The 18146-nt window shown below is 41.6% G+C and overlaps 1 protein-coding gene across 1 annotated transcript in view; it reads right to left on the bottom strand.

The window, feature by feature from the left end:
• The window catches only part of TTLL11 (tubulin tyrosine ligase like 11), a 61407-nt gene that overhangs the window by 36356 nt on the left and 6905 nt on the right, over nt 1-18146 (bottom strand). Inside the window, exons 2-3 of the mRNA XM_040405430.1 lie at nt 17497-17596; nt 17212-17345 (exon numbers count right to left, since the gene is read on the bottom strand). Of these exons, the coding sequence (XP_040261364.1) occupies nt 17212-17345; nt 17497-17596 (234 nt within the window). The remainder of the gene's footprint in view (nt 1-17211; nt 17346-17496; nt 17597-18146) is intronic.

Raw genomic sequence — 18146 nt, 5'->3', positions numbered from 1 at the left:
ACATCACTAGACAGTAGAGTGTCAGCCCCCTCCCACATATATAGTGACATCACTAGACAATAGTGTCAGCCCCCTCCCACATATACAGTGACATCACTAGACAGTCGAGTGTCAGCCCCCTCCCACATATATAGTGACATCACTAGACAATAGTGTCAGCCCCCTCCCACATATACAGTGACATCACTAGACAGTAGAGTGTCAGCCCCCTCCCACATATATAGTGACATCACTAGACAATAGTGTCAGCCCCCTCCCACATATACAGTGACATCACTAGACAGTAGAGTGTCAGCCCCCTCCCACATATACAGTGACATCACTAGACAGTAGAGTGTCAGCCCCCTCCCACATATACAGTGACATCACTAGACAGTAGAGTGTCAGCCCCCTCCCACTTATAGAATGACAACAGGGTTTGACACGCTCCAATTGCCAAGGGGCCCCCAAGAGTCACAAAAATACATATACCTGTCAGTGTATAATACACACATACAATGCATATATCCTCACACCCCAGTTCTCCGGTATACCTGTCAGTGTATAATACACACATACAATGCATATATCCTCACACCCCAGGTCTCCTGCATGCCTGTCAGTGTATAATACACACATACAATGCATATATCCTCACACCCCAGGTCTCCGGTATACCTGTCAGTGTATAATACACACATACAATGCATATATCCTCACACCCCAGGTCTTCTTTATACCTGTCAGTGTATAATACACACATACAATGCATATATCCTCACACCCCAGGTCTCCGGTATACCTGTCAGTGTATAATACACACATACAATGCATATATCCTCACACCCCAGGTCTTCTATATACCTGTCAGTGTATAATACACACATAAAATGCATATATCCTCACACCCCAGGTCTTCTATATACCTGTCAGTGTATAATACACACATACAATGCATATATCCTCACACCCCAGGTCTCCGGTATACCTGTCAGTGTATAATACACACATACAATGCATATATCCTCACACCCCAGGTCTTCTTTATACCTGTCAGTGTATAATACACACATACAATGCATATATCCTCACACCCCAGGTCTCCGGAATACCTGTCAGTGTATAATACACACATACAATGCATATATCCTCACACCCCAGGTCTTCTATATACCTGTCAGTGTATAATACACACATACAATGCATATATCCTCACACCCCAGGTCTCCGGTATACCTGTCAGTGTATAATACACACATACAATGCATATATCCTCACACCCCAGGTCTACGGTATACCTGTCAGTGTATAATACACACATACAATGCATATATCCTCACACCCCAGGTCTACGGTATACCTGTCAGTGTATAATACACACATACAATGCATATATCCTCACACCCCAGGTCTACGGTATACCTGTCAGTGTATAATACACACATACAATGCATATATCCTCACACCCCAGGTCTCCAGTATACCTGTCAGTGTATAATACACACATAAAATGCATATATCCTCACACCCCAGGTCTTCTATATACCTGTCAGTGTATAATACACACATACAATGCATATATCCTCACACCCCAGGTCTCCGGTATACCTGTCAGTGTATAATACACACATACAATGCATATATCCTCACACCCCAGGTCTTCTATATACCTGTCAGTGTATAATACACATATACAATGCATATATCCTCACACCCCAGGTCTTCTATATACCTGTCAGTGTATAATACACATATACAATGCATATATCCTCACACCCCAGGTCTTCTATATACCTGTCAGTGTATAATACACACATACAATGCATATATCCTCACACCCCAGGTCTTCTATATACCTGTCAGTGTATAATACACACATACAATGCATATATCCTCACACCCCAGGTTTCCTGTATACCTGTCAGTGTATAATACACATATACAATGCATATATCCTCACACCCCAGGTCTCCTGTATACCTGTCAGTATATAATACACACATACAATGCATATATCCTCACACCCCAGGTCTCCTGAATACCTGTCAGTGTATAATACACACATACAATGCATATATCCTCACACCCCAGGTCTCCTGCATGCCTGTCAGTGTATAATACACATATACAATGCATATATCCTCACACCCCAGGTCTTCTTTATACCTGTCAGTGTATAATACACACATACAATGCATATATCCTCACACCCCAGGTTTCCTGTATACCTGTCAGTATATAATACACACATACAATGCATATATCCTCACACCCCAGGTCTTCTATATACCTGTCAGTATATAATACACACATACAATGCATATATCCTCACACCCCAGGTCTCCGGTATACCTGTCAGTGTATAATACACACATACAATGCATATATCCTCACACCCCAGGTCTTCTATATACCTGTCAGTGTATAATACACACATAAAATGCATATATCCTCACACCCCAGGTCTCCTGCATGCCTGTCAGTGTATAATACACACATACAATGCATATATCCTCACACCCCAGGTCTCCTGAATACCTGTCAGTGTATAATACACACATACAATGCATATATCCTCACACCCCAGGTCTTCTATATACCTGTCAGTGTATAATACACATATACAATGCATATATCCTCACACCCCAGGTCTCCGGTATACCTGTCAGTGTATAATACACATATACAATGCATATATCCTCACACCCCAGGTCTCCGGTATACCTGTCAGTGTATAATACACACATACAATGCATATATCCTCACACCCCAGGTCTTCTATATACCTGTCAGTGTATAATACATACATACAATGCATATATCCTCACACCCCAGTTCACCGGTATACCTGTCAGTGTATAATACACACATACAATGCATATATCCTCACACCCCAGGTCTTCTATATACCTGTCAGTGTATAATACACACATACAATGCATATATCCTCACACCCCAGGTCTTCTATATACCTGTCAGTGTATAATACACACATACAATGCATATATCCTCACACCCCAGGTCTCCTGAATACCTGTCAGTGTATAATACACACATACAATGCATATATCCTCACACCCCAGTTCTCCGGTATACCTGTCAGTGTATAATACACACATACAATGCATATATCCTCACACCCCAGGTCTCCGGTATACCTGTCAGTGTATAATACACACATAAAATGCATATATCCTCACACCCCAGGTCTCCTGCATGCCTGTCAGTGTATAATACACACATACAATGCATATATCCTCACACCCCAGGTCTCCGGTATACCTGTCAGTGTATAATACACACATACAATGCATATATCCTCACACCCCAGGTCTCCTGCATGCCTGTCAGTGTATAATACACACATACAATGCATATATCCTCACACCCCAGGTCTCCGGTATACCTGTCAGTGTATAATACACACATAAAATGCATATATCCTCACACCCCAGGTCTCCTGCATGCCTGTCAGTGTATAATACACACATACAATGCATATATCCTCACACCCCAGGTCTCCTGAATACCTGTCAGTGTATAATACACACATACAATGCATATATCCTCACACCCCAGGTCTCCTGCATGCCTGTCAGTGTATAATACACACATACAATGCATATATCCTCACACCCCAGGTCTTCTTTATACCTGTCAGTATATAATACACACATACAATGCATATATCCTCACACCCCAGGTCTCCTGCATACCTGTCAGTGTATAATACACACATACAATGCATATATCCTCACACCCCAGGTCTTCTTTATACCTGTCAGTGTATAATACACACATACAATGCATATATCCTCACACCCCAGGTCTACAGTATACCTGTCAGTGTATAATACACACATACAATGCATATATCCTCACACCCCAGGTCTTCTATATACCTGTCAGTGTATAATACACACATACAATGCATATATCCTCACACCCCAGGTCTACGGTATACCTGTCAGTGTATAATACACATATACAATGCATATATCCTCACACCCCAGGTCTCCGGTATACCTGTCAGTGTATAATACACACATACAATGCATATATCCTCACACCCCAGGTCTTCTTTATACCTGTCAGTGTATAATACACACATACAATGCATATATCCTCACACCCCAGGTCTCCTGTATACCTGTCAGTGTATAGTACACACATACAATGCATATATCCTCACACCCCAGTTCTCCGGTATACCTGTCAGTGTATAATATACACATACAATGCATATATCCTCACACCCCAGGTCTCCGGTATACCTGTCAGTGTATAATACACACATACAATGCATATATCCTCACACCCCAGGTCTACAGTATACCTGTCAGTGTATAATACACACATACAATGCATATATCCTCACACCCCAGGTCTCCTGAATACCTGTCAGTGTATAATACACACATACAATGCATATATCCTCACACCCCAGGTCTCCTGTATACCTGTCAGTGTATAATACACACATACAATGCATATATCCTCACACCCCAGGTCTCCGGTATACCTGTCAGTGTATAATACACACATACAATGCATATATCCTCACACCCCAGGTCTCCTGCATGCCTGTCAGTGTATAATACACACATACAATGCATATATCCTCACACCCCAGGTCTTCTTTATACCTGTCAGTGTATAATACACACATACAATGCATATATCCTCACACCCCAGGTCTCCGGTATACCTGACAGTGTATAATACACATATACAATGCATATATCCTCACACCCCAGGTCTCCTGCATGCCTGTCAGTGTATAATACACACATACAATGCATATATCCTCACACCCCAGGTCTCCGGTATACCTGTCAGTGTATAATACACACATACAATGCATATATCCTCACACCCCAGGTCTCCGGTATACCTGTCAGTGTATAATACATACATACAATGCATATATCCTCACACCCCAGGTCTCCGGTATACCTGTCAGTGTATAATACACACATACAATGCATATATCCTCACACCCCAGGTCTCCGGTATACCTGTCAGTGTATAATACACACATTCAATGCATATATCCTCACACCCCAGGTCTTCTTTATACCTGTCAGTGTATAATACACACATACAATGCATATATCCTCACACCCCAGGTCTCCTGCATGCCTGTCAGTGTATAATACACATATACAATGCATATATCCTCACACCCCAGGTCTTCTTTATACCTGTCAGTGTATAATACACACATACAATGCATATATCCTCACACCCCAGTTCTCCGGTATACCTGTCAGTGTATAATACACACATACAATGCATATATCCTCACACCCCAGGTCTTCTATATACCTGTCAGTGTATAATACACATATACAATGCATATATCCTCACACCCCAGTTCTCCGGTATACCTGTCAGTGTATAATACACACATACAATACATATATCCTCACACCCCGGGTCTTCTATATACCTGTCAGTGTATAATACATACATACAATGCATATATCCTCACACCCCAGGTCTTCTATATACCTGTCAGTGTATAATACACACATACAATGCATATATCCTCACACCCCAGGTCTTCTTTATACCTGTCAGTGTATAATACACACATACAATGCATATATCCTCACACCCCAGGTCTCCGGTATACCTGTCAGTGTATAATACACACATACAATGCATATATCCTCACACCCCAGGTCTTCTATATACCTGTCAGTGTATAATACACACATACAATGCATATATCCTCACACCCCAGGTCTCCGGTATACCTGTCAGTGTATAATACACACATACAATGCATATATCCTCACACCCCAGGTCTTCTATATACCTGTCAGTGTATAATACACACATACAATGCATATATCCTCACACCCCAGGTCTTCTTTATACCTGTCAGTGTATAATACACACATACAATGCATATATCCTCACACCCCAGGTCTTCTATATACCTGTCAGTGTATAATACACATATACAATGCATATATCCTCACACCCCAGTTCTCCGGTATACCTGTCAGTGTATAATACACACATACAATGCATATATCCTCACACCCCAGGTCTCCTGCATGCCTGTCAGTGTATAATACACACATACAATGCATATATCCTCACACCCCAGGTCTCCGGTATACCTGTCAGTGTATAATACACACATACAATGCATATATCCTCACACCCCGGGTCTTCTATATACCTGTCAGTGTATAATACATACATACAATGCATATATCCTCACACCCCAGGTCTTCTATATACCTGTCAGTGTATAATACACACATACAATGCATATATCCTCACACCCCAGGTCTTCTTTATACCTGTCAGTGTATAATACACACATACAATGCATATATCCTCACACCCCAGGTCTCCGGTATACCTGTCAGTGTATAATACACACATACAATGCATATATCCTCACACCCCGGGTCTTCTATATACCTGTCAGTGTATAATACATACATACAATGCATATATCCTCACACCCCAGGTCTCCGGTATACCTGTCAGTGTATAATACACATATACAATGCATATATCCTCACACCCCAGGTCTCCGGTATACCTGTCAGTGTATAATACACATATACAATGCATATATCCTCACACCCCAGGTTTCCTGTATACCTGTCAGTGTATAATACACACATACAATGCATATATCCTCACACCCCAGGTCTTCTTTATACCTGTCAGTGTATAATACACACATACAATGCATATATCCTCACACCCCAGGTCTTCTATATACCTGTCAGTGTATAATACACATATACAATGCATATATCCTCACACCCCAGTTCTCCGGTATACCTGTCAGTGTATAATACACACATACAATGCATATATCCTCACACCCCAGGTCTCCTGCATGCCTGTCAGTGTATAATACACACATACAATGCATATATCCTCACACCCCAGGTCTCCTGAATACCTGTCAGTATATAATACACACATACAATGCATATATCCTCACACCCCAGGTCTTCTTTATACCTGTCAGTGTATAATACACACATACAATGCATATATCCTCACACCCCAGTTCTCCGGTATACCTGTCAGTGTATAATACACACATACAATGCATATATCCTCACACCCCAGGTCTTCTTTATACCTGTCAGTGTATAATACACACATACAATGCATATATCCTCACACCCCAGGTCTTCTATATACCTGTCAGTGTATAATACACATATACAATGCATATATCCTCACACCCCAGTTCTCCGGTATACCTGTCAGTGTATAATACACACATACAATGCATATATCCTCACACCCCAGGTCTTCTTTATACCTGTCAGTGTATAATACACACATACAATGCATATATCCTCACACCCCAGGTCTTCTATATACCTGTCAGTGTATAATACACACATACAATGCATATATCCTCACACCCCAGGTCTACGGTATACCTGTCAGTGTATAATACACACATACAATGCATATATCCTCACACCCCAGGTCTCCTGAATACCTGTCAGTGTATAATACACACATACAATGCATATATCCTCACACCCCAGGTCTACGGTATACCTGTCAGTGTATAATACACACATACAATGCATATATCCTCACACCCCAGGTCTCCTGAATACCTGTCAGTGTATAATACACACATACAATGCATATATCCTCACACCCCAGGTCTTCTTTATACCTGTCAGTGTATAATACACACATACAATGCATATATCCTCACACCCCAGGTCTTCTTTATACCTGTCAGTGTATAATACACACATACAATGCATATATCCTCACACCCCAGGTCTCCGGTATACCTGTCAGTGTATAATACACACATACAATGCATATATCCTCACACCCCGGGTCTTCTATATACCTGTCAGTGTATAATACATACATACAATGCATATATCCTCACACCCCAGGTCTCCGGTATACCTGTCAGTGTATAATACACACATACAATGCATATATCCTCACACCCCAGGTCTCCGGTATACCTGTCAGTGTATAATACACATATACAATGCATATATCCTCACACCCCAGGTCTCCTGTATACCTGTCAGTGTATAATACACACATACAATGCATATATCCTCACACCCCAGGTCTTCTTTATACCTGTCAGTGTATAATACACACATACAATGCATATATCCTCACACCCCAGGTCTTCTATATACCTGTCAGTGTATAATACACACATACAATGCATATATCCTCACACCCCAGGTCTCCGGTATACCTGTCAGTGTATAATACACACATACAATGCATATATCCTCACACCCCAGTTCTCCGGTATACCTGTCAGTGTATAATACACACATACAATGCATATATCCTCACACCCCAGGTCTTCTATATACCTGTCAGTGTATAATACACACATACAATGCATATATCCTCACACCCCAGGTCTCCGGTATACCTGTCAGTGTATAATACATACATACAATGCATATATCCTCACACCCCAGTTCTCCGGTATACCTGTCAGTGTATAATACACACATAAAATGCATATATCCTTACACCCCAGGTCTTCTATATACCTGTCAGTGTATAATACACACATACAATGCATATATCCTCACACCCCAGGTCTTCTTTATACCTGTCAGTGTATAATACACACATACAATGCATATATCCTCACACCCCGGGTCTTCTATATACCTGTCAGTGTATAATACATACATACAATGCATATATCCTCACACCCCAGGTCTTCTATATACCTGTCAGTGTATAATACACACATACAATGCATATATCCTCACACCCCAGGTCTTCTTTATACCTGTCAGTGTATAATACACACATACAATGCATATATCCTCACACCCCAGGTCTCCGGTATACCTGTCAGTGTATAATACACACATACAATGCATATATCCTCACACCCCGGGTCTTCTATATACCTGTCAGTGTATAATACATACATACAATGCATATATCCTCACACCCCAGGTCTCCGGTATACCTGTCAGTGTATAATACACACATACAATGCATATATCCTCACACCCCAGGTCTTCTTTATACCTGTCAGTGTATAATACACACATACAATGCATATATCCTCACACCCCAGGTCTTCTATATACCTGTCAGTGTATAATACACATATACAATGCATATATCCTCACACCCCAGTTCTCCGGTATACCTGTCAGTGTATAATACACACATACAATGCATATATCCTCACACCCCAGGTCTCCTGCATGCCTGTCAGTGTATAATACACACATACAATGCATATATCCTCACACCCCAGGTCTCCGGTATACCTGTCAGTGTATAATACACACATACAATGCATATATCCTCACACCCCGGGTCTTCTATATACCTGTCAGTGTATAATACATACATACAATGCATATATCCTCACACCCCAGGTCTTCTATATACCTGTCAGTGTATAATACACACATACAATGCATATATCCTCACACCCCAGGTCTTCTTTATACCTGTCAGTGTATAATACACACATACAATGCATATATCCTCACACCCCAGGTCTCCGGTATACCTGTCAGTGTATAATACACACATACAATGCATATATCCTCACACCCCGGGTCTTCTATATACCTGTCAGTGTATAATACATACATACAATGCATATATCCTCACACCCCAGGTCTCCGGTATACCTGTCAGTGTATAATACACACATACAATGCATATATCCTCACACCCCAGGTCTTCTTTATACCTGTCAGTGTATAATACACACATACAATGCATATATCCTCACACCCCAGGTCTTCTATATACCTGTCAGTGTATAATACACATATACAATGCATATATCCTCACACCCCAGTTCTCCGGTATACCTGTCAGTGTATAATACACACATACAATGCATATATCCTCACACCCCAGGTCTCCGGTATACCTGTCAGTGTATAATACACACATACAATGCATATATCCTCACACCCCAGTTCTCCTGTATGCCTGTCAGTGTATAATACACACATACAATGCATATATCCTCACACCCCAGGTCTCCTGAATACCTGTCAGTATATAATACACACATACAATGCATATATCCTCACACCCCAGGTCTTCTTTATACCTGTCAGTGTATAATACACACATACAATGCATATATCCTCACACCCCAGTTCTCCGGTATACCTGTCAGTGTATAATACACACATACAATGCATATATCCTCACACCCCAGGTCTTCTTTATACCTGTCAGTGTATAATACACACATACAATGCATATATCCTCACACCCCAGGTCTTCTATATACCTGTCAGTGTATAATACACATATACAATGCATATATCCTCACACCCCAGTTCTCCGGTATACCTGTCAGTGTATAATACACACATACAATGCATATATCCTCACACCCCAGGTCTTCTTTATACCTGTCAGTGTATAATACACACATACAATGCATATATCCTCACACCCCAGGTCTCCTGAATACCTGTCAGTGTATAATACACACATACAATGCATATATCCTCACACCCCAGGTCTCCTGAATACCTGTCAGTGTATAATACACACATACAATGCATATATCCTCACACCCCAGGTCTTCTTTATACCTGTCAGTGTATAATACACACATACAATGCATATATCCTCACACCCCAGGTCTTCTTTATACCTGTCAGTGTATAATACACACATACAATGCATATATCCTCACACCCCAGGTCTCCGGTATACCTGTCAGTGTATAATACACACATACAATGCATATATCCTCACACCCCGGGTCTTCTATATACCTGTCAGTGTATAATACATACATACAATGCATATATCCTCACACCCCAGGTCTCCGGTATACCTGTCAGTGTATAATACACACATACAATGCATATATCCTCACACCCCAGGTCTCCGGTATACCTGTCAGTGTATAATACACATATACAATGCATATATCCTCACACCCCAGGTCTCCTGTATACCTGTCAGTGTATAATACACACATACAATGCATATATCCTCACACCCCAGGTCTTCTTTATACCTGTCAGTGTATAATACACACATACAATGCATATATCCTCACACCCCAGGTCTTCTATATACCTGTCAGTGTATAATACACACATACAATGCATATATCCTCACACCCCAGGTCTCCGGTATACCTGTCAGTGTATAATACACACATACAATGCATATATCCTCACACCCCAGTTCTCCGGTATACCTGTCAGTGTATAATACACACATACAATGCATATATCCTCACACCCCAGGTCTTCTATATACCTGTCAGTGTATAATACACACATACAATGCATATATCCTCACACCCCAGGTCTCCGGTATACCTGTCAGTGTATAATACACATATACAATGCATATATCCTCACACCCCAGGTCTTCTATATACCTGTCAGTGTATAATACACACATACAATGCATATATCCTCACACCCCAGGTCTTCTATATACCTGTCAGTATATAATACACACATACAATGCATATATCCTCACACCCCAGGTTTTCTTTATACCTGTCAGTGTATAATACACACATACAATGCATATATCCTCACACCCCGGGTCTCCTGCATGCCTGTCAGTGTATAATACATACATACAATGCATATATCCTCACACCCCAGGTCTCCGGTATACCTGTTAGTGTATAATACACACATACAATGCATATATCCTCACACCCCAGGTCTTCTATATACCTGTCAGTGTATAATACACACATACAATGCATATATCCTCACACCCCAGGTCTTCTTTATACCTGTCAGTGTATAATACACACATACAATGCATATATCCTCACACCCCAGGTCTCCGGTATACCTGTTAGTGTATAATACACACATACAATGCATATATCCTCACACCCCGGGTCTTCTATATACCTGTCAGTGTATAATACATACATACAATGCATATATCCTCACACCCCAGGTCTCCTGCATGCCTGTCAGTGTATAATACACACATACAATGCATATATCCTCACACCCCAGGTCTCCTGAATACCTGTCAGTGTATAATACACACATACAATGCATATATCCTCACACCCCAGGTCTTCTATATACCTGTCAGTGTATAATACACATATACAATGCATATATCCTCACACCCCAGGTCTCCGGTATACCTGTCAGTGTATAATACACATATACAATGCATATATCCTCACACCCCAGGTCTCCGGTATACCTGTCAGTGTATAATACACACATAAAATGCATATATCCTCACACCCCAGGTCTCCTGAATACCTGTCAGTGTATAATACACACATACAATGCATATATCCTCACACCCCAGGTCTTCTTTATACCTGTCAGTGTATAATACACACATACAATGCATATATCCTCACACCCCAGGTCTTCTATATACCTGTCAGTGTATAATACACACATACAATGCATATATCCTCACACCCCAGGTCTCCTGAATACCTGTCAGTGTATAATACACACATACAATGCATATATCCTCACACCCCAGGTCTTCTATATACCTGTCAGTGTATAATACACACATACAATGCATATATCCTCACACCCCAGGTCTCCTGAATACCTGTCAGTGTATAATACACACATACAATGCATATATCCTCACACCCCAGGTCTTCTTTATACCTGTCAGTGTATAATACACACATACAATGCATATATCCTCACACCCCAGGTCTTCTATATACCTGTCAGTGTATAATACACACATACAATGCATATATCCTCACACCCCAGGTCTCCTGAATACCTGTCAGTGTATAATACACACATACAATGCATATATCCTCACACCCCAGGTCTTCTTTATACCTGTCAGTGTATAATACACACATACAATGCATATATCCTCACACCCCAGGTCTTCTATATACCTGTCAGTATATAATACACACATACAATGCATATATCCTCACACCCCAGTTCTCCGGTATACCTGTCAGTGTATAATACACACATACAATGCATATATCCTCACACCCCAGGTCTCCGGTATACCTGTCAGTGTATAATACACACATACAATGCATATATCCTCACACCCCAGGTCTTCTATATACCTGTCAGTGTATAATACACACATACAATGCATATATCCTCACACCCCAGGTCTCCTGAATACCTGTCAGTGTATAATACACACATACAATGCATATATCCTCACACCCCAGTTCTCCGGTATACCGGTCAGTGTATAATACACACATACAATGCATATATCCTCACACCCCAGGTCTTCTTTATACCTGTCAGTGTATAATACACACATACAATGCATATATCCTCACACCCCAGGTCTCCGGAATACCTGTCAGTGTATAATACACACATACAATGCATATATCCTCACACCCCAGGTCTTCTATATACCTGTCAGTGTATAATACACACATACAATGCATATATCCTCACACCCCAGGTCTCCGGTATACCTGTCAGTGTATAATACACACATACAATGCATATATCCTCACACCCCAGGTCTTCTTTATACCTGTCAGTGTATAATACACATATACAATGCATATATCCTCACACCCCGGGTCTCCTGCATGCCTGTCAGTGTATAATACATACATACAATGCATATATCCTCACACCCCAGGTCTCCTGTATACCTGTCAGTGTATAATACACACATACAATGCATATATCCTCACACCCCAGGTCTTCTTTATACCTGTCAGTGTATAATACACACATACAATGCATATATCCTCACACCCCAGGTCTCCGGTATACCTGTCAGTGTATAATACACATATACAATGCATATATCCTCACACCCCAGGTCTCCGGTATACCTGTCAGTGTATAATACACACATACAATGCATATATCCTCACACCCCAGGTCTACGGTATACCTGTCAGTGTATAATACACACATACAATGCATATATCCTCACACCCCAGGTCTTCTATATACCTGTCAGTGTATAATACACACATACAATGCATATATCCTCACACCCCAGGTCTCCGGTATACCTGTCAGTGTATAATACACACATACAATGCATATATCCTCACACCCCAGGTCTTCTTTATACCTGTCAGTGTATAATACACACATACAATGCATATATCCTCACACCCCGGGTCTCCTGCATGCCTGTCAGTGTATAATACATACATACAATGCATATATCCTCACACCCCAGGTCTCCGGTATACCTGTCAGTGTATAATACACACATACAATGCATATATCCTCACACCCCAGGTCTCCGGTATACCTGTCAGTGTATAATACACACATACAATGCATATATCCTCACACCCCAGGTCTCCTGAATACCTGTCAGTGTATAATACACACATACAATGCATATATCCTCACACCCCAGGTCTTCTTTATACCTGTCAGTGTATAATACACACATACAATGCATATATCCTCACACCCCAGGTCTTCTATATACCTGTCAGTGTATAATACACACATACAATGCATATATCCTCACACCCCAGGTCTCCTGAATACCTGTCAGTGTATAATACACACATACAATGCATATATCCTCACACCCCAGGTCTTCTTTATACCTGTCAGTGTATAATACACATATACAATGCATATATCCTCACACCCCAGGTCTTCTATATACCTGTCAGTGTATAATACACATATACAATGCATATATCCTCACACCCCAGGTCTTCTATATACCTGTCAGTGTATAATACACATATACAATGCATATATCCTCACACCCCAGGTCTTCTATATACCTGTCAGTATATAATACACACATACAATGCATATATCCTCACACCCCAGGTCTTCTTTATACCTGTCAGTGTATAATACACACATACAATGCATATATCCTCACACCCCAGGTCTTCTATATACCTGTCAGTGTATAATACACACATACAATGCATATATCCTCACACCCCAGGTCTCCTGAATACCTGTCAGTGTATAATACACACATACAATGCATATATCCTCACACCCCAGGTCTCCGGTATACCTGTCAGTGTATAATACACACATACAATGCATATATCCTCACACCCCAGTTCTCCGGTATACCGGTCAGTGTATAATACACACATACAATGCATATATCCTCACACCCCAGGTCTTCTTTATACCTGTCAGTGTATAATACACACATACAATGCATATATCCTCACACCCCAGGTCTCCGGAATACCTGTCAGTGTATAATACACACATACAATGCATATATCCTCACACCCCAGGTCTTCTATATACCTGTCAGTGTATAATACACACATACAATGCATATATCCTCACACCCCAGGTCTCCGGTATACCTGTCAGTGTATAATACACATATACAATGCATATATCCTCACACCCCAGGTCTTCTATATACCTGTCAGTGTATAATACACACATACAATGCATATATCCTCACACCCCAGGTCTTCTATATACCTGTCAGTATATAATACACACATACAATGCATATATCCTCACACCCCAGGTCTTCTTTATACCTGTCAGTGTATAATACACACATACAATGCATATATCCTCACACCCCAGTTCTCCGGTATACCTGTCAGTATATAATACACACATACAATGCATATATCCTCACACCCCAGGTCTTCTATATACCTGTCAGTGTATAATACACACATACAATGCATATATCCTCACACCCCAGGTCTTCTATATACCTGTCAGTATATAATACACACATACAATGCATATATCCTCACACCCCAGGTCTTCTTTATACCTGTCAGTGTATAATACACACATACAATGCATATATCCTCACACCCCAGGTCTCCGGTATACCTGTCAGTGTATAATACACATATACAATGCATATATCCTCACACCCCAGGTCTACAGTATACCTGTCAGTGTATAATACACACATACAATGCATATATCCTCACACCCCAGGTCTCCGGTATACCTGTCAGTGTATAATACACACATACAATGCATATATCCTCACACCCCAGGTCTTCTATATACCTGTCAGTGTATAATACACACATACAATGCATATATCCTCACACACCAGGTCTTCTACATACCTGTCAGTGTATAATACACACATACAATGCATATATCCTCACACCCCAGGTCTCCTGCATGCCTGTCAGTGTATAATACACACATACAATGCATATATCCTCACACCCCGGGTCTCCTGCATGCCTGTCAGTGTATAATACATACATACAATGCATATATCCTCACACCCCAGGTCTCCTGCATGCCTGTCAGTGTATAATACACACATACAATGCATATATCCTCACACCCCAGGTCTCCTGCATGCCTGTCAGTGTATAATACACACATACAATGCATATATCCTCACACCCCAGGTCTCCTGAATACCTGTCAGTGTATAATACACACATACAATGCATATATCCTCACACCCCAGGTCTCCGGTATACCTGTCAGTGTATAATACACACATACAATGCATATATCCTCACACCCCAGGTCTACGGTATACCTGTCAGTGTATAATACACACATACAATGCATATATCCTCACACCCCAGGTCTCCGGTATACCTGTCAGTGTATAATACACACATACAATGCATATATCCTCACACCCCAGGTCTACGGTATACCTGTCAGTGTATAATACACACATACAATGCATATATCCTCACACCCCAGGTCTCCGGTATACCTGTCAGTGTATAATACACACATACAATGCATATATCCTCACACCCCAGGTCTCCTGTATGCCTGTCAGTGTATAATACACATATACAATGCATATATCCTCACACCCCAGGTCTTCTATATACCTGTCAGTGTATAATACACACATACAATGCATATATCCTCACACCCCAGGTCTCCTGCATGCCTGTCAGTGTATAATACACACATACAATGCATATATCCTCACACCCCATGTTTTCGGTATGTAATTTGCTGTATCCGCACATCCTCCATATCTGCACGTGCTCCAGGGTCATGGGTTTCTTGGTCTGCTCTGCCACCTGCTGGTCATTTCTGAGGAGACATCAGCGGCACAGACTTCACATGTCACGTTCTAGTGATGAATTCCTGGTATAAATGTAAATTCTCAGGTCACTGGTTGTGATGTCTGCACCCATACTCCAGGTGCATCGCCCCCCGAACACCAGAATGGAGTTCTCTCCACCACTGTACATAGATGATAGCTGCCCCTATAGCCCCTAAAGCAGAAATAAGAGGCCCAAGGGCTGGCACTCACCTCTGCTGAGAAGATGTGATACTCCTCAGGAAGGACCCAGGACTGGGGGTAGAAGTCATACTCCTCCGGGTACAGCTCCTGCATGGTCCTCATGGCTCGGCTCAGGCTGATTTTGCGCACCACCTCTGCCATCCCTCCAGGTAATAAGAGCACAAGGGTCACACCCCATTATTCCAGCAGAGACCCCCCCCAGAAAATGACAGGGCCAAGGGGCACAGTCACATGACACTGCCCCATCCCCACAGCTCCCCCAATAACCCCTGGATGGGATCCCCCTCCTAGTACCTGGGAACTTGTTGACTTCACCGGAGCAGAGATTCTCACTTTCATAGAAGGACACCCCGTGCCAGTAAATGTCGCAGGGCAGACGGCGGCCAAGGGGAAACTGAAAGACGGAAACCTGTCACTGAGGTGTCCGGTACTGACCCTGAGTTACATCCTGTATTATACTCCAGAGCTGCACTCACTATTCTGCTGGTGCAGTCACTGTGCACATACATTACTTATCCTGAGTTACATCCTGTATTATACTCCAGAGCTGCACTCACTATTCTGCTGGTGCAGTCACTGTGTACATACATTACTTATCCTGTACTGATCCTGAGTTACATCTTGTATTATACTCCAGAGCTGCACTCACTATTCTGCTGGTGCAGTCACTGTGTACATACATTACTTATCCTGTACTGATGTGAGTTACATCCTGTATTATACTCCAGAGCTGCACTCACTATTCTGCTGGTGCAGTCACTGTGTACATACATTACTTATCCTGTACTGACCCTGAGTTACATCCTGTATTATACTCCAGAGCTGCACTCCCTATTCTGCTGGTGCAGTCACTGTGTACATACATTACTTATCCTGTACTGATCCTGAGTTACATCCTGTATTATACTCCAGAGCTGCACTCACTATTCTGCTAATACAGTCAC

The sequence above is a fragment of the Bufo bufo genome, chromosome 8, assembly GCF_905171765.1.
Source record: "Bufo bufo chromosome 8, aBufBuf1.1, whole genome shotgun sequence".
Lineage (NCBI taxonomy): Eukaryota > Metazoa > Chordata > Amphibia > Anura > Bufonidae > Bufo > Bufo bufo.
This window is presented reverse-complemented; position numbering and strand designations above follow the sequence as displayed.